This window comes from Eurytemora carolleeae, unplaced genomic scaffold (genome assembly GCF_000591075.1).
Source record: "Eurytemora carolleeae unplaced genomic scaffold, Eaff_2.0 scaffold710, whole genome shotgun sequence".
In the NCBI taxonomy this organism is placed as follows: domain Eukaryota; kingdom Metazoa; phylum Arthropoda; class Copepoda; order Calanoida; family Temoridae; genus Eurytemora; species Eurytemora carolleeae.
The window spans coordinates 99,389-119,847 of NW_019396657.1; the positions used below are offsets into that span (position 1 = coordinate 99,389).

General features: G+C 31.0%; 1 protein-coding gene across 3 annotated transcripts; it reads left to right on the plus strand.

The window, feature by feature from the left end:
- Positions 1 to 1,158: 1,158 nt before the first annotated feature.
- On the plus strand, positions 1,159 to 20,272 carry LOC111707004 (uncharacterized). Of its 3 annotated transcripts, none has more exons than XM_023479974.1 (25): positions 1,160 to 1,278; positions 2,957 to 3,008; positions 3,484 to 3,533; positions 4,190 to 4,237; positions 5,324 to 5,395; positions 5,958 to 6,089; positions 6,439 to 6,499; positions 6,556 to 6,658; positions 7,086 to 7,162; positions 8,850 to 8,982; positions 9,755 to 9,836; positions 10,173 to 10,229; positions 11,389 to 11,458; positions 12,426 to 12,538; positions 13,017 to 13,105; positions 13,896 to 13,955; positions 14,240 to 14,312; positions 15,072 to 15,117; positions 15,619 to 15,692; positions 16,444 to 16,491; positions 17,471 to 17,543; positions 17,758 to 17,792; positions 18,157 to 18,206; positions 18,584 to 18,735; positions 19,992 to 20,272. In XM_023479974.1, exons 1-25 carry the CDS (start codon positions 1,231 to 1,233, stop codon positions 20,069 to 20,071), a joined length of 1,878 nt encoding a protein of 625 aa, XP_023335742.1. In that variant the 5' UTR covers positions 1,160 to 1,230; the 3' UTR covers positions 20,072 to 20,272. The 3 variants fall into 3 exon arrangements, with proteins under 3 accessions (XP_023335745.1, XP_023335742.1, XP_023335743.1); XM_023479975.1 differs by having other exon boundaries at positions 1,161 to 1,284; positions 10,173 to 10,187; positions 19,992 to 20,271; XM_023479977.1 differs by lacking the exons at positions 18,584 to 18,735; positions 19,992 to 20,272 and having other exon boundaries at positions 1,159 to 1,284; positions 16,439 to 16,491.
- Positions 20,273 to 20,459: the final 187 nt, after the last annotated feature.

A 20,459-nucleotide genomic window follows, 5' to 3' on the forward strand; every position in this document is an offset into this window, starting at 1 on the left:
ACACTTTTACTTGGTTTAAGATCTAAAAGATGACAAACGTTTTGCTTTAATAAAACGTCATTGGGGCATAGTTCTGTACGTTACAATGCATTTCAGTGCAAAGAATATTTTTTGTTAACGTTACGTTTTATCTTAACTTTTCAGTTTTTTTTTTCTATTCTAAAGTTTCATAAAACTCTATTTATGAATAAAACATAACACGCATTTTCCATTTGATAAAATATTGTTGCATTTTAGTAAGTATCTACATTTCTAAATTTTTCAACCTAAAACATGAACCATGCCAACTGAAGGTATGATTTCAAGTAGTCAAATAAACATGAAACCCAGCAATTGTGTTTGTTCACAGACCCGTTCCACTTAATAAGTTGATTTTTTTGCAATTAGTAAATCATTTGCTTTATAACAGAAAAACACGTTATATAGAATATATCCAAACGTTACACATTATTGTAAAGTAACGTACAAAAACGTACATTTTACGTTACGTTACACTATCGTTGACATCTCTACTAGGGGGAATCCCCCTTTAAGATTTCCAGATCTTGGGTTCATTTTAGTTTCTTGAACCCAAACCATCCATCCATATACGAGAAGGGGGGTTATGGTTTTTCCAAATCCCTTTCATCCCTTTGCCCCACCTTTTATTCCGTTGCCCCCCAACTTTCCCTGTTAAAAAATATCTTTCCTGTAAAATTAAAACGTTTTAAATATTTTTCATCTTACACTCCTAATACTTTTGAAGCTAGTTTGTTCCCCTTCATTGAAAAAGAAAATATCAGAAACAGGAAAAAAACAGAAAACCAAAATGATAGAGATAGAAATGTGAGAGGAAAATTATTGATATAATATAAAATGAAAGAGTAAATTTCAAACATTTACAAACGTGTTTGGAGCTATAAATCTAAATCAGTATGTATTAATAAACTGATAAACCAAATCTTGGAAAAACCTGTAAAAATTGCATTTTTATTTTTTGTGTTAAAAAGAAAAATTGAAAATTATAAAGATCACAATTAAACCCTAAAAATATTTTTTCCCCTTTTGCATCTAAACAAAGTTAAATTTTAATTAATCGATGGTAAAATGATATGCTTTAAATTGTTTTTAAGATTGAATTACATAGTAAAATTGATATTTAGTTAAATAGCAAATTATAAATTATATAAAACAATGTTTAGTTGTAGTAAGATGTGAGTGTGACACTGAAGTCTACAATTTCTCTAAGAAATGGACTTTATGGTCAAAACAGTTTTTCTTCTTCTTATCATAAAACAGGATTGTGTAAGACTTAATCTAATCATTTATCAGTCTAATAAATATATAGGTCATATTCTATCTATCTATCTATATTTATCAGACTTACAAATATGCACTACTGTAGGTCATATTCTATTTCAATTTTAAACATTTTCTCTTTGTATACATTCTAAAACAAAAAATGTAAACTGCACCGTGATCAGACAAATCGTTCAGGGGTATCGTTGTAAATCGGACATCGACATTTGTTCATGGAGGTTCACTTAATGTCAAGTTTACAATCTTTTTAAAATAAGGAAACTCAAGAATTTAAGGACTGAAAAAATGTAAGCACTATTTTCAAGTTCAACCTTGTGCTAACACAGTAAACATACTAATACTTTTTTTGTCTGTTAAGTAATAGTGATTTCATATTGACAGGCGTTTGATCAAGGAAAATCGTTTATCTGTATTGAAAATACAACTTGTTACGCAAACCAAACACAGGGTGTTAAATTAAATAAGAGATTTTTTCTGCGTATCGCAACCTTTCCAAAATGTCGTCTTTGTATCTAAACCAATTTGTATTTGTTATATTATTATTTAGTTTTTGATTTGTTTGTGAATTAAACATGAAACAAAACATACAGGGTTACCCACAAAGGATTCGACTGTAAAGACGACTCCATTTATTAAAGATATGACGATCAAAGTTAAATTAAGTCTTTTGAGCAAGTTAAAAATTTGGAAAAATACGGCTCGGGTCTAAGCTGTCGTAGGGCCTTATTTTCGACTCAAGCCGAAGTTTCTAAATCGCGGGCTCAGGTTTGAATAAAATCAAATATTTGGCAAAGAAAGACACCATATATATCCATAACTGTTAAAGGCACACCAAATTTAGACCATATTTTGAAATACCAGAATAAGATTAAAGCAATGTTTTTTTCTTTATTTAAGTATGTAACGTAACCCTGTGTTCACATTTACATAGATGAATTTATGTACTAGAAGGATCTACTGATGTGCCTTGGGGTTGTTCGTTTTCGGATTGTTTTTTCTTTATATTTTCTTTCTGGATCAACATTTAGTATAGTGTAACAAAACGAAATGTATTTTAAATTGTGTAGATATTCTAAATATTAAATTCTCTTACGCTATGTCAAATTTTAGCCCTAGCAGAAGTTATATGCCAAAAACCACCCAAAACGACCCAAAAACGATCCAAAAACGACCCAAAAACGACACAATAACGACGCAAAAACTATCCAAAAACGACCCAAAACCGACCCAAAAAGGATCCAAAACCGATCCAAAACCGACCTAAAACCGACCCAAAAACGACCCAAAAACAACCCCAAAAAACCCCAAAAATAACTTAAAAACAATCCCAAAACGAGTCAAAAACGACCCAAAACCGATGCAAAAACGACTCTAAAACGACCCAAAACCGATGCAAAATGTGTCGGAGCGTTATTGTTAAGGTTAATAAAATCAAAGTTTGACATAATATAGTTTTGAAATCTTTGAAGTTTTAGTCATTTATTTTTTTTTAAAACATACATTGATTTCTTACATTTAATAAATATAACTTGTACATTGATTTCTTAAATAGAACTTATACATTGATTTCTTACATTTAATAAATAGAACTTGTACATTGATTTCTTACATTTAATAAATAGAACTTGTACATTGATTTCTTACATTTAATAAATAGAACTTGTACATTCTCTGTGTACCGGACTACTGGTCTGAAGATTATGATCAAGGTGCTATTTTCATTGCTTTAAGCATAATTCTAAATTTAACAATTATTTACTTATACTTCACATAAATATTATAAATATGTTATAATATTTTATACATATTTTTTAAATTTTATTTTGAAACCAAATTTCGTTTGCGAGCTATAAGTAACCTATGGATTAGATTTTAGATTTTCATAAATTTACAAAGAAAAAATAGAAAATGTGAAATTGAATATATATTTGTAAAGGTTATTAAAGATTAAAATTACGAGAAAGGTAACTTTTAGAGCAAAAAATTTAACGAATTAGAATTAAAACTAAAAGTTTGGACAAGACAACTGATTTTTTATTTGTAAATTTAAAATTAGAAAAAAACATAAATATTTTTTTCAAGAGCTAACTTTTCCATCACAATTATTCAAATAAAAATTTCAATCTGATATTTTTCATTAAAAATATTATTTTTTCATCAATTTTACCAGAAGATTTCTTTTAGGGAAAAATTGCCAGGATGAAGATTTGATTGTTAAAATAGAAAAGAAAGAGGTTAGCTTGTAAACTTTACATTACTCATTAATAACTAATCAAATTAGTCATTTTGACAATCCTAAAAATTCTTTTAATTTACATTAATTTTTTTAAAATTAACTTTTCTATTCAATCAATGGTTATATGTCTTGAATAGATGATTATTTACAACTACTTTACAGGAAAGTTATGAGCATTTTACTTTACCAAGGATACCCAAGACCAATTTTGCCTACAAACATCCAGAGCCCAACAAAGGATGTTTTGTAGTAAAATTGGTCTGGAGAACCCGCATTGAACTTTAATTTCTCGAAAAAAATAGTTGTACACAATTTTATGGTCATTTGAGATGAAAATATGCATATTTTTGTCATGAAAACTTCGCAGAACGGCTGGTTTTTTGCATAATTTGCATAAAAGATTTTACCATGGAGGATGGATTAATTATCAAATTTCAAACTGCAATTCTGTCTCATGTCAAAATATGTAAATCCGGGAAAATTTCCATAGAAAAACCAGTTGTCCTTCAACAAGTAAAGAAAAAATACACCTCTATGATTTTATAATGTTGATCATTAATTTAATGAACGTTGCACTCCTAAAATATTAAAGTTTATGTCTGAATTGTTCAGTTTATTAATGATTAACTATGAATATAAAAAGTTTCAAAATAGGTAAAGGGGTTTTGCGAGGCAGCTGATGGAAATCTTAGTGATTCACAGGTACAGAAAACAAAAGTTTAAACACAATGGAATTGTTATCTAAAATAAAATATTTTTAGTTAGTTCAAGGGTTTAAAGATTTATTTTTGGTTTTGTATATTATTTTAAATACTTTAAAGGGACAGTAAAGATGTGTAGGCTGAATTTTAGGAGGTTATCGAGTCCCATGAGAGTTCTTTCAAATGTTCCTGTCTCGAAAAATATATATGTAAATGTGTTATTAGATATTTTTCTTTAACACTTTTATTTAAAGGGTTTGTTAAGGAAAAATGAAAGGAGGTATAGCTAAAACCTGAGCTATTTAGGAGTTGATCGACACTCATGAGAGTTCTATCTGATGTTCCTGTCTCGAGAAATTGATATAAAACTGAGTTATTTAGATGTTTTTCTTTAAAATTCGTATTTAAAGGGACTGTAAAGGACAAATGAAAGGGGGTATAGGCCAAAACCTAAACTATTTAGAAGGTAATCGAGACCTATGAGGCTCTATCTGCAGATTTTCCTGTTTCGATAAATTGATATAAAACTGTGTCAAATTCATAGGAAAATCTATATATCTTTTATGCATGAAAAAATTATTAAATTCAAATAATAATAGGAGCAAACTTAAGTTTATTAGGCCCCTTTGGGATATCGTTGTTTTCAGATTGGTTGTGCATTTGTGAATATGATCCGTAATTAAACCTACTACTTTTTTACAACATAAAGGAATTAAGTTTTTGCCAGAAACTCAAATTTTTTAATCTCTATATCTTTGCAACCAGATGGTGTAAACCGATGATATTTCAACTTTAGACCTTAGACAATTTGATCTAACAGAAATTCATATTTTGAAATATTAAAGGTCTACAACATCGAGTTGCTAGGATATAGGTGATAAAACAGTTAGAGTTTGTGGCATAAACCCATTTCCTTTGACAGAGTTTTCTCGGGACAGGAGCATATCAGATAGAACTCTTATGGGACTTGATCAACTCCTAAAATGCGTAGGTTTCAGCCTATACGCCCTTTCATGTTTCCTTTTAATAAGAATTTTAAAGAAAAATAACTCATGAAACAGATGATCAACTTGATGAAAATGTTCAGGTGTTTCATGAATGTAAGCTTAGTTTGGGGAAAACTCTGGCAGGACTGTGTGGATCTACAGCAGTAGAAGAGGTATAGACTATAGAGGGACAACCTGTAATCAGTTTTCTTTTGGGAAACTTTTGAATTGTTAATTCCTGTAAATTTCACAAAGGATTAATTGAGTCTTCGACACTGACAAAAACTTAAATTTTCTAATCCCTATATCCGTGAGTAACCTGTATGTATGTAGATCTTTGATTCAAACTTTGATCATTTGATCTAACAATAATCTTAGTTTTAAATATCGAAGGTCTACAACATTGTGTTTCAAAGATATAGGAATTAGAAAATCAGAGTTTGTTTGTGACTCATTTCCTTTTACATAGGAATTGAGTATTTATCAAAAACCTAAATTTTCCTTTAAAACTTAAATATTTTGATCTATTCAAATTTATAGTTTGAAATGCCTCAAGTCTATACGTACCACATTGGGTTTCAAACATAAATGGATTATATAAAATCAAAGTTTGTGACAAAGCCTTGTCAGTTATTTACTTATGCATATAAAATTTAATATTCGACCCATCAATTAAATTAAAAATATATTTATAATGATATTGCATTGCTTTAAGCTTAAATTAATTTCGTTAAGGCTGGAAAATTGTTGTTCTGTAAGAACGATCAGCGGACAATGTGCTGTTCCAGCAATTTTACCTGTGTGGAAAATTGGCTCGCCATTAGTGATCATTTCATCAAAACAGCAGTTGATTTTCTAAAAGATCAGGTTATGACACTCCCACCCTCCAAACACCATTTAAGGGACAAAAATACTGCTTTTTTAACATGTTGAAAAAGAAATTAAAAATCTTCATTAACAGATTAAGGTTTAATTATTAAGCTTTCAAGATAATCACTTGTGAATTGTGTGTGAATTTTAGATATAATATTAATAGCAATATATTAAAATGAAAGTAAGCGTGATTTCAAGCTACCCTTCATGCTACTTGTAAAGATGACAATGCCTGATTCAAATCTGTACCGTTAAAAGCTTTGTTTAATAAAGTATCTATAAAATATCTGAATGTGCCCAGCCCTAAATAACTATATCCTTTTTGCAAATTAATTCTTTTTAGAAAAAATGGCTTGAAAAAGAAAAAACTAAAGGATACGAGTCTTGTCATTCACTTAATACAAGTAAATCCCAAACATTTATCAAAAATATTCATTATTTGTTTAAAGTTTATTTCAAGGTTTGGATGCTAGCATTTGTCAACAAGATTGTGAAAAATATGAAAAATCTACATTTGCTACAAATTGCAAGAAAGACGGAGGATTTTTTAAATGTTGCATCAGGAAAGTATAAAACAAAACTTAAGCCTGTAAATTAATTTGTTGTTTAGCAACATATTTCTCAGAAGAAATTAAATCAATAGTAGAATCGATTGTTGCTTTATTCTTTATTAAAATGTTTGCAGATTTCTTATTTACAATGCAATTTCAGGAAATCTAAGGAACTTGTTTTGGAACAATATAAATTTGAGAAAAAGATGACTTAATAAAATGACCTATTTAATTTCATTTTCTAAAAAACCAATTAGTTTGCATCTAAATTTGTATCACATTTTTCTTCCGGTTTATTAAATAATTGTAAAAAAGTTTCTTTTGCAGACCATAACTTCAGGTGAAATTTTACAAACAAACTTAAACTGCAGTCTTAGTTTAACTATTTTACCTAGCCGGTCTCTCCCTTTAGAAAAATATATAGTTATATTTATATCAGGCGGGATAAGGCAAACTGTCATGAGTGTAGATTTTGTTGCACAATGCTCATGTGCACGATGAATACTGATAAAAAGGGTATTATTTTTTACGTTTTAAAATTACATTTTTTGCATTTGTATTTACTAAATCATTACAAAAAGTCAACTGTTACATTTTCGAAAGCTTTTTGTTCTTTTAATCTTTTTGTTAAGGTGACCAAATCACACTTTAAACTAAGGCTGGGCAAAATTAACGGAATGGAGGTTTTAGAAAATTTACGGAAGAGTCCGTTAATGAACTGCAAAAAACCGTTAATTTTTTTAACCCTTAACGAAACAGATTAGCCGTTTTTGAAAAAAATTAGCAGATGAAAACGAAAACGGAACAGATTTGTTTTAAACGGTGAATTTTGTTGTTGTCTCTGCTTAAAATTGCATTTAACTTGCAAAAAAAATAAAATTGAACGTGTTTTGATGTTTTGAAATTGTCGTCTTCTGTGTTCATAACCTTTGAAACCTGAATTTTTTTTTTATGTTTTAATGATTAAAGTATTAACCATTACACGAAGCCAATTGGTCCATTTTCGAAAACTTTTGTTTTTTTTATTAAGGTGACCAAATCACACTTTAAACTAGGGCTGGGCAAAGACAATAGAATGGAGGTTTTAGAAAATTAACGGAAGATTTCGTTAATGAACTGCAAAAAACCGTTAATTTTTTTAACCCTTAACGAAACAGATTAGCTGTTTTTAAAAAATAATTAACAGTTGAAAACGAAAACGGAACGAATTTTTTTAAACGGTGATTTTCGTTTTGGTTTCTGCTTTAAACTAGTAAAAGAAAAAAAATTAATGGGTTTTGATGTTTTAAAAATGTCGTCTTCTGTGTTCACAACCTTTGAAACCTTGTTTTGTTGAACCTTTCTGAAGTTTTAACTTTGTTAAAATTAACAAGTTAATTTTTATTACTTGTAGTTGTAAATTGAGTCTTGGTGTGGTAAACTGGCAAATCCTAGGATTTTGTTTTTGTAAATAACATAGAGGATGTTATTTAATGAATTGGCCAATATTTGAATTTTGATAAAAAATTGTTTGTCCAGCCGTTAAAGAATCTGGGTTCTCCTCAGAATAGGATAACTATAGTTGATTTGGATATCGAGATCATACTGAGTCCACAGAAAAGGATAAATATAGTTCAAATGCTAGTGCATTTAAAAAATTAATAACTGTTATGAACTGGAATAGACCGTTAATACTGTAATAGACCCCTAATGGCTGCGCCGTTAACGATTTCTTTAACCGTGAACAATTTTTCTTGGCGCTTGACGTTAATAATGTTATACCGTTAACGACTGGAGCCGTCAGCGATTGTTGAAAAGTTTCCGTTAAAGCTGTTAATAAAGCTGTTAACTAACGGTAATTAAAAAAATAATTGGTAAATGCCGTTAATGAAACAAAAGTTCCGTTCCAGCCTTTAAAATTAACGGCTATCTGAAATTTTTCATTTTTAACGGTTGGAACTAACAGTTAACGAAACGACTAGAAAAAGTTGAAACGTGTCCAGCCCTATTTTAAACTAAACTTCAAATTTTGAAATAAAAACAAATTTGCTTTTATTCAACAAAAAAAAAACTTTATTTGGCACCCAACATGACCGATCTTTATTAATTCATATGCGCGATTTGTATGTCACTTATTTAGCAGTTATCCAAAATTTTCTGCTAAAAAAGCGTTTTTTAATTTGAAATTTATAGTGTAGTTTTTTACAATTCTGATTATTTTCAGAGAGACACACTGTATTTTCCAACTACATTGTGAATGATAATAATACAGTGGATTCTAACAATATATCCTCAAAACAAGAAGCACAAGAACTCTTTTATTTGACAAGTATATTGTATAAAGCACCAGATTACAGGTGAATACTCTTCAGAACATACATGGTTACCCACAATAGATGAGAATTGGGGACAATCTAATATTATGAATATTATGAGTCATCTTAAATATAGTCTTTTAATAGCAATTATTAAATAATTTAGCAAAGAAGGAAACAGGTTTTATTTCTTGGATGCCCTTAGCTTATTCTACTATGTTATTAAGTCATTCTGAAATTCATTTTGTCCCAGCTATCCGGGATAAAATCATTTCAGCCGAGATGAACTATTCTCAGCAAGGATATTATATCTATTACTTCCCTGCTGCCAATATTATATTCCGGCTTGTAGGGAAGGGAGGGAATTAATTGTTGCGTATTTTCACATTACTAAAGATTTTGTGAGTGTAGTTAAAAGTTTCAGGATAAATGAGAATGTAATCATAAGAACACATTTCTACTTTAAAAATCAACATCTGGCGTCAAAAGCAAAAGTGTTCCTGGATGAAATCGACAACACAATAAAAATGAAGAGGGAATTTGCTCGAGCAAAGAAATAAAACCACCTCTATACCTACTAGTTGAAGGGAAGCTGGAAAATAAAATATTTCGGCAAAGATTTTTTATTTTTTGAGACTTTTTGAGACTTTTAAACATTCTTTTCAACCCAACTAGTAGGTATATAAATAGATATACAGTTGCAGGGAATCATGAATCGTCTCTGAATTTTCATCCGTTGTAGGTAACCCTGTAGATAGATAAAGGCAATCAAATAGTGAAAAAGCTCCCTTCTATATTATAATATTGTTTAAAGATGTTTGAATCCGACCAGTGAAAAGGACGCAACAAAGTGGGGAGCCTATGACCCAACAGAACTAGTCAATGCAAAATCCAAGGAATTATTTTCTTTAAAGGAAGTTTTACATTTTTTAAAAGCATGGCAAAAGTGACAAAATTAATAAGAACAAAAAAAAAATATCTTGAAAAGGAAATTGATTCTTTGTCACAAACTCTGATTTTCTTTTCCCTACATCTTTGCAACCCAATATCGTAGACCTAAGATTTTTCAAATTATGAATTCTGTAAAATCAAATGATATAAGTTTAAAATTTGAAAGGTTTACACTATCAGATTGCAAATTTGATTTAGTGGCAAAGACTCAATTCTTTTAAATTTTTTTGAGCATTTTAACATGAGTAGCTTTCAGGTGTTTAAGAAAATTATTTTCAAAGGAAGAACTTGATAAGGTGAATAGAAATAAAGAGATACATTTCCGAGGTTTAAAAAAGGTTTTCTTCATGTTTGAAATATAAAAAAATACCAGGGAACGAATTTATTGAATTTAAGCTAAGTTGCTTAAGGAGATGGTTTAAATTTGAACCCGCGATTGGCAGTTCAAATGCATGAAATTTCATCATAATCAGTATTCAAGAAAATTAAATGTTGTAACCTTTGTTTGATTTTACAGTGTATTACAAAGATTTTCATATTAAGACTGATACAAGGTTTTTTTTACATAAAAACAACTTCTAGATCTTTTCTATCACTAGAAAAATAACATATGAAAGAAAGTAAATACAAAGATGATAAAAATTTATTATATCCACTGGAGTTAAGATTCAATCTTTGTGATTTTTTCAAGTTTTGTTATGTGAACCTTCTGATGATTTCGTAAACTCCCACGCATTAATTTTTGTTTACATAAAAAAACATTCAACAATGTTTTCAGAGCTGTGGCGTTTTTATACAAAGTGTACTTCGAAGATAAAGTTTTCCTACAAACATACATTGCAGGTTTTCTTCTGGTTCTTCAGTTTTTCACTTGGTTAATTTCACAGTTTAAAAACACCACACTTACAAACAATTGTTGCAGGGTCATCAGAACGATGGGTTGTTTGTACCTTTTCTTATTGGTGGAATAAGCAAATGTTCTACAACAAAACAGACATTGAAACCCCGAATGTTCACTTTGCTTGACTAAATTATGTCTGGTAAAAGATGACTTAGAGGAATCCTATTTTATTAGATTTTACATAAAATCACACCAATACTAATCATCTTTTCCATGAGAATCCATCTATCATAAAGAACAATTATAAATCAATATTATATTTTATCACAAGCTTTATCAACCAAAAGACTAAGGGGGGGGGGGAATCTAACTTTTTTGCATCACAATGATAGCCTACTTTTCCCGGGAACTAAAAGAAATGGGGGTTTTTGCAATACATTTACATAAAAATACATATTTGTTTTGTTGATTTGCATCTTTTTAAATAACTTTAACGTTATTTAGTTGTCAAGCTTTAAACATTCCATGTTTTTATAAATTACACTGAAATATTTCATGTAAATTTGACTGCGCATCCTCAAATATCAAATTCTATTTGTTCGTCCAAATTTCGCCTGTAAATGGCAGTGTGCTAACTGTAAAATTTTTTATTTTAGGTGAAAACTTACCCTTTTGATAAGAGGTTTATGAATTATGAAGATCCCGAAATCTTGAAACTTATGACAGGAAAAGTAGAATTTATATATATTTATATATACATATACATATATATATAGTTATATATATATATACAAAACATGATTTGAACATTATTATAGACTTAAAAAGAATTCAGTATTAAAAATCATGGTTGCACACAAACTATATTTTACATTATATACGATACAAACAGTTAGTGTTGGACCAACTAAAGTTGATCTAAATACACATGACAATCGCTTGGTGCGAATATATTTCAATTCGACTCTTCTGATCAGATGCTTGGTGCTGACTGTCTAGTCCTAGGGGACCCCAGGGATGAGATGGCTGACGATCTGCTTTCTTTGCCGGCAAGAAAATGCCGTTTCACTCCTTTCTCCAGCATTGACCTTACCTCAGCCGCCCTTAAACAAGACCGACTTGCAATTTCAATACCCTTGTCCGCCTAAACTGTTATATATTTAAGGCTGCAAACATACTTGGGGTTCAATGCTCTTGTCTGCCTACACTGTTATATATTTAAGGCTGCAAACATACTCAGGGTTCAATACCCTGGTCTACCTACACTGTTATATATTTAAGGCTGCAAACATACTCGGGATTCAATGCCCTTTTTTGGACTGAATTTGGAATGTTTGGCTTTATTCTTAGGTTGCATTTGATAGGCATTATTCCTCCAACTAGGAGCAATGAACTTATGTGATACTATGTACATATGGATAAACCCTTGGTTCACATTATGTTTCATGCTATGCACTCTTCAGGATAGTCTATTGTATATATATATATATTTATATTTTGCTTGCAATGCAGTAACAGTACTGCAAAGAATGTAATCAGGGGTGTGCACAATATATTGCCTTGAAAATAATTCCCTACCCCTTCTTTGATGAAAAATCCAGGGGTGAATTGGTGGGTTCAGGTAGTTTTAGAAGAATATATATTTTCTACCGGTGCGGAGTAAATTCCACTCTATATATTTTCTACTCTGTAGATTTACTCTATATGTTTTCTACTCTGGGAATAGGGAAGAATAAGAAAAGAAACTGGAAGGAAACATATGGTGTTGATCATGCATCAAAAAATACCAAGCAAGAAGCGAATAAGGTAAATATTTCATTTCTGAATTTTATTTCTACTTAAAGGGAGTCTTTGCAAATTAAAGTCTTTAATGTGGACAAATAAATTAAGGACTTCTCACTGTGTGAGACGCAAAATCTGGCTTTTTAGGATTCAGTCTGACCCCCATTTAACTTTTCGCGAACACTCCCTAACCTTTAACTTTTCATGAACACTCCCTAACCTTTAACCTTTCTTGAACACTCCCTAACCTTTAACCTTTCGTGAACACTCCCTAACCTTTAACCTTTTGTGAACACTCCCTAACCTTTAACCTTTCGTGAACACTCCCTAACCTTTAACCTGTCGTGAACACTCCAAAACCTTTAACCTTTCATGAACACTCCCTAACAAAAATGTTACAAAATTTATCATCACTTGCAAAACAGATGTAAACATTGAGAAAAATCAGACCAGAGGACCAGGGAAAGTTGAAATCAGACATTTAAAAAAAAATTATTTATAGGTCCTTCTTGATTGTGTGAAAGCAGAGAACAGCAAGTTTGCCAAGAAATGCAGAAAAAATAATGGATTATTCAAATGCTGTCTGGGCGGGAAAGTATAATTTTATATTTTTTTAGCAACACAAATTAGCAAGATGAATTATTTTTAAATTATTCATGGCAAAAAAAAATATTCTAACTAGCTTAAGGAACCCAGCTTTCACTGAAAACTTAATTATTCCCACTCAAAGATAAACTAAACAAACTTTTAAACAAAGAATTATGGTACTAAGGAGTTTCGAAATCAAATTCATAGTAAATCAGTCAACGGGTGCAAAAAAATGCTTAAATTTTCGCTCTTATTAAGCTAACTTTTTCCCGAAATTTTGCGAAAATTGGTTTCGTAAAAAATAATTGCAAGAAAACCAAAGCTGCAATAATTAGGTGTGCAAAAACTGCAATAATTAGGTGTGCAAAAACTGCAATAATTAGGTGTGCAAAAACTTGTGGAATTCTCTGCTCTGAGAGCTCAGCATCAGAAGTTTTATTTTATCATAATTAATAATTCCGTATTATTTTGGCAACATTTTCCCATTTTTTCTACCCCAAATTTTCGCATTAATTTTTTTCGCGAAACAGATTAAAGCGAGATTACAAGGAAAAAGCAAAAAAATCGGATATTTTCGGCGAAAGATAAACGATTTACACCCTTTTCGCTGAAAACCCTAGTTATGACGGAGTACGGACACCCTAACATGGAGCTAGATTTTTAGATCCAATAAGCAGGGATGGTCAGTTTTTTGATAGATTGAAAAACACAAGAAAATCGGTCGTTCACAAATGATTAACAAACAAAATGAAAAAAACCGAACGCGTCCATCTCCATTACAACTATTTTTTAGATGGAACCTAACTACCTTTCATGACACAAGAAAGTATTTGAAGAAACTAAAATTGATCAGGTAAATTGTAAATGATTTGTAATCCCTACATACATCTTGCAACCCTAAGTCTTTGATGACCTTAGAAATTTCAAACTAAGATTAGTCTAAATAAGGAAATAAAAAGTGTCTACCACCAGGTTGCAAAGATTATAGGGATTATAAATTTCAGAGTGTGACAAAAACTTATTGAACTAAGTTCCTTTGAAGATAATGTTCAAATACAAATGTTTTAATAATAATATTATTAGAGTAAAAATAAGTTCTTTCAGTAAATAATAAACAATAATTTTTACCTCTTTTAGCTCCGTTGAAGAAGATTTGTGCGCAGATGACAATTGTTTTGTAAACGTAAATGTGCATTTTTGCGCTACACGGGTAATCAATCTATTGTTTTGGAGATAATTATTTAATTACTACACAATGGCCTTCGCTTCTAATTCTAATAACAATTCCATATTCTAACTGTTGCTGTTGCCGTTTGTCATCGTTTTCTACAAAAAAAAATGTTGGCGAATTTTTCCGTACAACAATCCTATCTTTTTAAAGTTAATAAATTGATCACTTTCAACCAGGAAAAACCTTCATTGCGGGCATCTGAGTTGCCACAACAAGTTTGAGCACGATCAGTTCAGATCAGTTCAGATCAGTTCAGATCAGTTCAGATCAGTTCAGATCAGTTCAGATCAGTTCAGATCAGTTCAGATCAGTTCAGATCAGTTCAGATCAGTTCAGATCAGTTCAGATCAGTTCAGCCATTTAAAAGTTTTTTTTCCGAGTTCTGCAACGTTGAACCAATACAGTGAAACTTCAGTTCATGTAAAGTACCGTACCGACGTTTAGGCATTTAGAGGAAGTTGTGCAGAATGTAATGCGAATAAGCCTTAGGAACATGTCCTATCTATTCAAAAGCCAAAGACTAACTGAAAATCTGAAATAGTAAAAGTAACAAAAATCAGCTTGGATATTAATTATAGAAATTAATCTTTGTCGCAGATAAACAAATAATTATCATTATCATCATTATCAGATAAACAAGTGCTTTTTAATTACTTCTGCTATTTTTTGTTGCGTTTTTTAAATCTCCAGGGTCCCAGAAACTTTACCAATGAAACTTTTTGTTTAATAATCTTTTAGAACTCCGAGTCAGGGCTTGTTAATTTGGAATTCAAAACACCACTAGGAAATATAGAAATGAATCACATTAAATACTAGCTCAAGTACCCGGCGTTGCCCAAAAGAAATGTTTAGCCAAATTGATTGAGTCGCTTGGCGAGCTATAATAATGTCCATATAATAAAATGGTTTTTTTTTAATATAGATAATCTATTATTCTATATAGATAATTCTATTGATATTTTAAGCTTAGCACATCCAGTATGGTTTATCTTTCTGACATCATTAGATTAACTGTTTTTTAACCATGATATTGGTATGTCATGTTTTGACTTTTTAAACCATTTGTTAACGACTAATTAAAACTGTTAAATTATTTAAATTAGTTATAGCTTAAAGTTAAAGGTTCTGTTTTTTCTCTACAAAAACGATAGTTTCATTTGTTAACGAATTAGAAATGAACGGTTTTTGCCGTTAGTTAACATACTCTTCCTTTAACTTTTAAAAACCTCCGTATCGTTAACGAAACTCAGATAGTTTAAAATGTACTTAATTCTATATGAAATAGCCAACCCACTGGGAGGAGGATGGTTTGGGAATGCAGAGCAAAATTCAAAACTGAAATCCGAATCCTTCGACTTGGTAAGTTTTTTATTTCTATGATTTTGATTTCATATTAAAAGATTGCAATAAACAAAAACAAAAAGATTTTCTGTGCTGTGATTTGTGCATTTATTTAGCGCTTGTGCATTAAAACTTTTGTATAAACTGCATGCAATCAAAAGTAAAAGAATCGAGTCTTTGTCGCAATCTCTGATTTCCTAATCCCTTTATCTTTACATCAGAATTTAATGAATTTGAGCCCCGTCTCAAGTCCACAAAAACCCTGGTTTCAATTTAGCGCCGGCTTAAATCTTAAAACATTTTATACAATTTTAATTGGAACCCACCATATTTGAGCTGCGGCTCTAATTCTTTAAATTCGGCCTCTGTTCAGTAGACCTTAGATATTTCAAACTAAAAATTCCGTTATGATCAAATAATTTAAATTTAAAATACAGTATACACCCCAGTCTAAAAGTTGCAAGCCCGTTTCGGTATTAAATTGGGCTAAAAAATCAAGGGAATTAGGGCCATGTAAATAAAAACCGATAATAAGAGGGGGGGGGGGGAACGCAAAAACTCGTAAATACTATAGGAAGTTTCACCCTCTCTTCCCCTGGCAAGATCATATGGAATACCAGAGGTTTACACTATCAGGTTGCATAGATATAGGGATACAAAATCTGAGTTGGTGGAAAGACAAGGTGTGGCACAATTCGTTAAATAAATGCACAAACATATCAATCATGACATTTCATGACAATTCGCTTTGATAAGATAAAAAGTTTAGAGGCTGGGATCCCGAGTACAAAACTGCCAATACTTGGATACTTGTGCAGTAAGTTGTATTCTTTTAATGGGATTGATCACATAAGTTCAAAAACTGCATGATCCGAACCAGTGTAACGGTCTAGTCTTTGCCGTACCGACCCGTCTAGTGTACCCAGTATGTGGTTAACAAAACCTGTTTTATTCAACAGAATAAGGCAGGCTAAACTATAGTGGTTTTATAGCGTAAAAGCCAGTGAGCCTCCACACAAAGAGGGTAAAACCCGATTTACAAAGGTGCCCATTTAACCTGTTCATCAAATACAGAGATCTCCGTGTGTAAATCTATCAAAACCCGGTGAACGCTGCTTAAAATGTGTAAATTAAACACAGTTGATCCGTTATTTATTCCCTTGAAATTGTTTTATGTCCATTAGCGTTTTCAAAAGTTCAAAAGAAAATAAAAAGTGTTACTGATGACTAAAATGGATTAGCCCGACAACCATGATCAGTCCAAGGTTGTAAAGGTACTGTAATGAATCGGACACGCCACTTTACATACGGAGGCTCACTGGTTACGCCAACAGTCCCTTTAAGGAATGGTGTAGTATTGTGTGGAATTGTAGATTGGTAATTTTTTTATGTTTTTTTTGTTGTGTAACAATTTTTTATATTATATAAAATTTTTTTTTTATCTTTATACAGTAAGAACTAGACAACTGCGGAATATAAAGACGACATTAAAGCAATATTTAAGTGGATTTAAAATTCGGTGATGGTGATGGACCAAACCTCTGTAGAGTAAAAAAGTAGATGTTAGTTCCACATTTATTGAAAATATATTTCGGTCTGGGTTGACCCTCGTCAGTTCTAACGATATAATAACCATCAAAATCGATAAAAAAAATGTATAAAATCACAAGAAGATAAACAAACAAAAAAGAATATTCAAAATAAAAATTTGGGCTGTCAAATGTACATAAGGGAAACAAACTCAGATTATGAGATGGAGAAAAGATAATTTGCAGATTTGACTATATACTATTCAGCCAACCCCGGTTGCCTTTGATACAACAAGTGTGTTCCTTCATGCTTATGACAGAGATTCATTCTGCGACCTAGGTAACCTTGAACAACAACATTAAGGGAGAATTTAAAGAATTTAAACCGCGTCTCTGAACCGCTAATAAAATAACAAATCGCGAAACGCTTTTTAAAATTTCCAGCTGAACCAACCGGGTTTGAACCGCGTCTAGAGGCGATGCAAATTCTTTAAAGTTTGTCTCTGAACAAAAAAACATATTTTATTTTTATTTTGAACACATTTTCTTTCAAGGAATGAAGGATGTTTCTTACAGCATCTCCTACAAGGTAAGCCATTTAGGGCTGGGCACCGTTACCCTAAACAGGCTGATGTGGGGGGGAGGGGGGTGCCTTTAACACTCCCCCCTAGATTATCTCTAGATTATTTGTCCTAGCACATTTATTTTTGACACAATCACCTTGAAATATTTTGACTTACACGAAAAACTGAGTTAAAGGATGCTTTGCATTTTTTATGTATAACATTTAATAATAGCTAAAGATCAAAAACTTTAAAAAGCCCTTAACAAATGGTTGTAAAAACATGTGTCACATATCAATATTATTGAAAAACAAAAACAAAACCAATAAATGTTCAGAAATAAAATCTTCAAAACTTTTAATTCAAATGTTTAAAATTTGTATGTTTTAGTCTGATGAGACAAAGGAAGAATGTATGAAAAGAAAATATCCAAACATCAGGTAAAGTAGATGATGGGGAAGGTTTTTTTTTGGGGGGGGATAGATGGGTAATCGTTAAAGGGGGGGGGGTCAATTTATGTTTAGGCTGAGAATAAAGCAACTGCTACAACTACATCTATTTAAGGTTTACCTACTAAGGATGAGTAGGGTAAGTAGACCAATGGCTGAGAATAAAGCAACTGCTACAACTTCATCTATTTAAGATAGTGTTTTTCAAGGGTGGATATAAATACATTGTTTGTAGATAATATAATCCATCCCGCCTTTGATGAAATATATATAGTGCAATTTAAATGTACATTAATTTAATATTGTCACAAAGTCCCAAAGTTTTCATTCATTCAAAAAAAGTTCTAAAATTTAAAAACTATTTTTAGAATTTGCCCAAAAGAAAAGTTCGATAAAAAAGCAAATTTACCAGAACGAGGAAGGATATTTACTGGAGCCATGGAAACTCTGTGGAAGGAAAATAAGAAGAAAAATGTTAAAAACAAGAAAAACAAGAAAACACAAAATGCAAGAGAAAAAAGTGAGAAGAAAAGTATAGATAAGAACAAAAAGAAAAGGAACAAAAAACTAAAAGAAAATAAGGAAAACAGAAAGGAGGAAAGTAAGAAGGAAAGTAAGAAGGAAAGTAAGAGGGAAAGTAAGGAGGAAAGTAAGGAAGAAAGTAAGGAGGAAAGTAAGGAGGAAAGTAAGGAGGAAAGTAAGAAGGTAAGTAAGAGGGAAAGTAAGAAGGAAAGCAAGGAAGAAAGTAAGAAGAAAAGTAAGGAGGAAAGTAAGGAGGAAAGAAAAGAGGAAAATAAGGAGGAAAGTAAGGAGGAAAGTAAGATGGAAAGCAAGGAACAAAGAAAAGAGGAAAATAAGGAGGAAAGTAAGGAGGAAAGTAAGATGGAAAGCAAGGAACAAAGAAAAGAGGAAAGTAAAAAAGAAAAGTAAAGAGTAAACAAAAAATTAACTAACCAAAAGAAGAAATTTTTAATTTTACAATACTAAATAGTTTGCTTAGTGGCAAAACTATTTCAATGTGATATGTTTACGAATATAGTTAAAGAACTTTTACCGTGGTTTTATATTCAATATATTAGACAAAGAAAATGTTTAAATAAAAAATTTAAAGCTTTATATGTTGTGAGGAAAACTGCAGCTGTGAAAAAATCCTAAAATCCCATAAAAAAGAATTGAGAGACACTTGATCTTTGAAATAATGTGTGTCAGCAATTCGTAACTAACATTTTATTCTTACAAATTCCCCTTAGTCAAGTCCTGGCCTGTCTAAATATTTTCAAAATTTCGTAAAGATTGCAATTTGCGAAATAACAACAAACCTGTATAAATCTTAACAAAATTCTTCAAATACAGTGAGAGCCAGAAAACTGTGGAGTGGAAAGATGACGTTAAAGCAATTATTAAGTTTATTTTATATTGTAACAACTTACATTAAAGGCAAAAAAATGACTAGTAATTTATTAAATCACTTATTAAGTGAACTGGGCCTGTTTACACTGCACAATTGATGTGCCTAAAACTTATTGGACTATTTCAAGTCAAAACTAAGTCTAGAGACTAAAAGTCGTCTTCTTATTCCAGAGTTTTATGGTTCTCATTCTATCCGGTATTTTTTAAAGAACAAAAAGTTAGAACATGCAAATTTGAAAATTCCAGGGTCAGACTGTCAAATAAATTCCACATTTTAAAAAAAAGAAAATTTAGAACTCTTGCTATACTGCCATATTTCATAGGACATCTTATATGTTATGTATAATGAATATTATTTTCTCACAGATATACGGGAGTTTCCCACAGAGGATGAGGCTTTAGAGACGACTGTTCGGAATTTATTCGGTCTTTTTCTTATATATTAATGATTTTCTGCAACTATAAACTTTTCTCTTTCTTTTCCACAAAATTAGAAAGGCCTTAAAAAGGCAGACGACTAAATTTAACGCTGTAATCGTCAGATTAAAAAAAGCAGGCCGTTTTTACAGTCTTTTCCTTAGCGATTCCTGTATATCCAACGTACATTTACTGCATACCCTCCAACTAATCACTGGTTATTGACAAAAAATAATGTATTTTCTAACTTTATAATAAATAAGAGTTCAGGTACATCTAATACAATGGGATATCTAACAAATAATTCTACTGCATTTTCCATTAAAGGCAGAAGGCAAAGATCTGTGCACTAACGGGAGTTTGGAAATTTCTAGAAAAATTGCGTTGTGAAAATTCACTTAAAGATCCTGTAAGCGT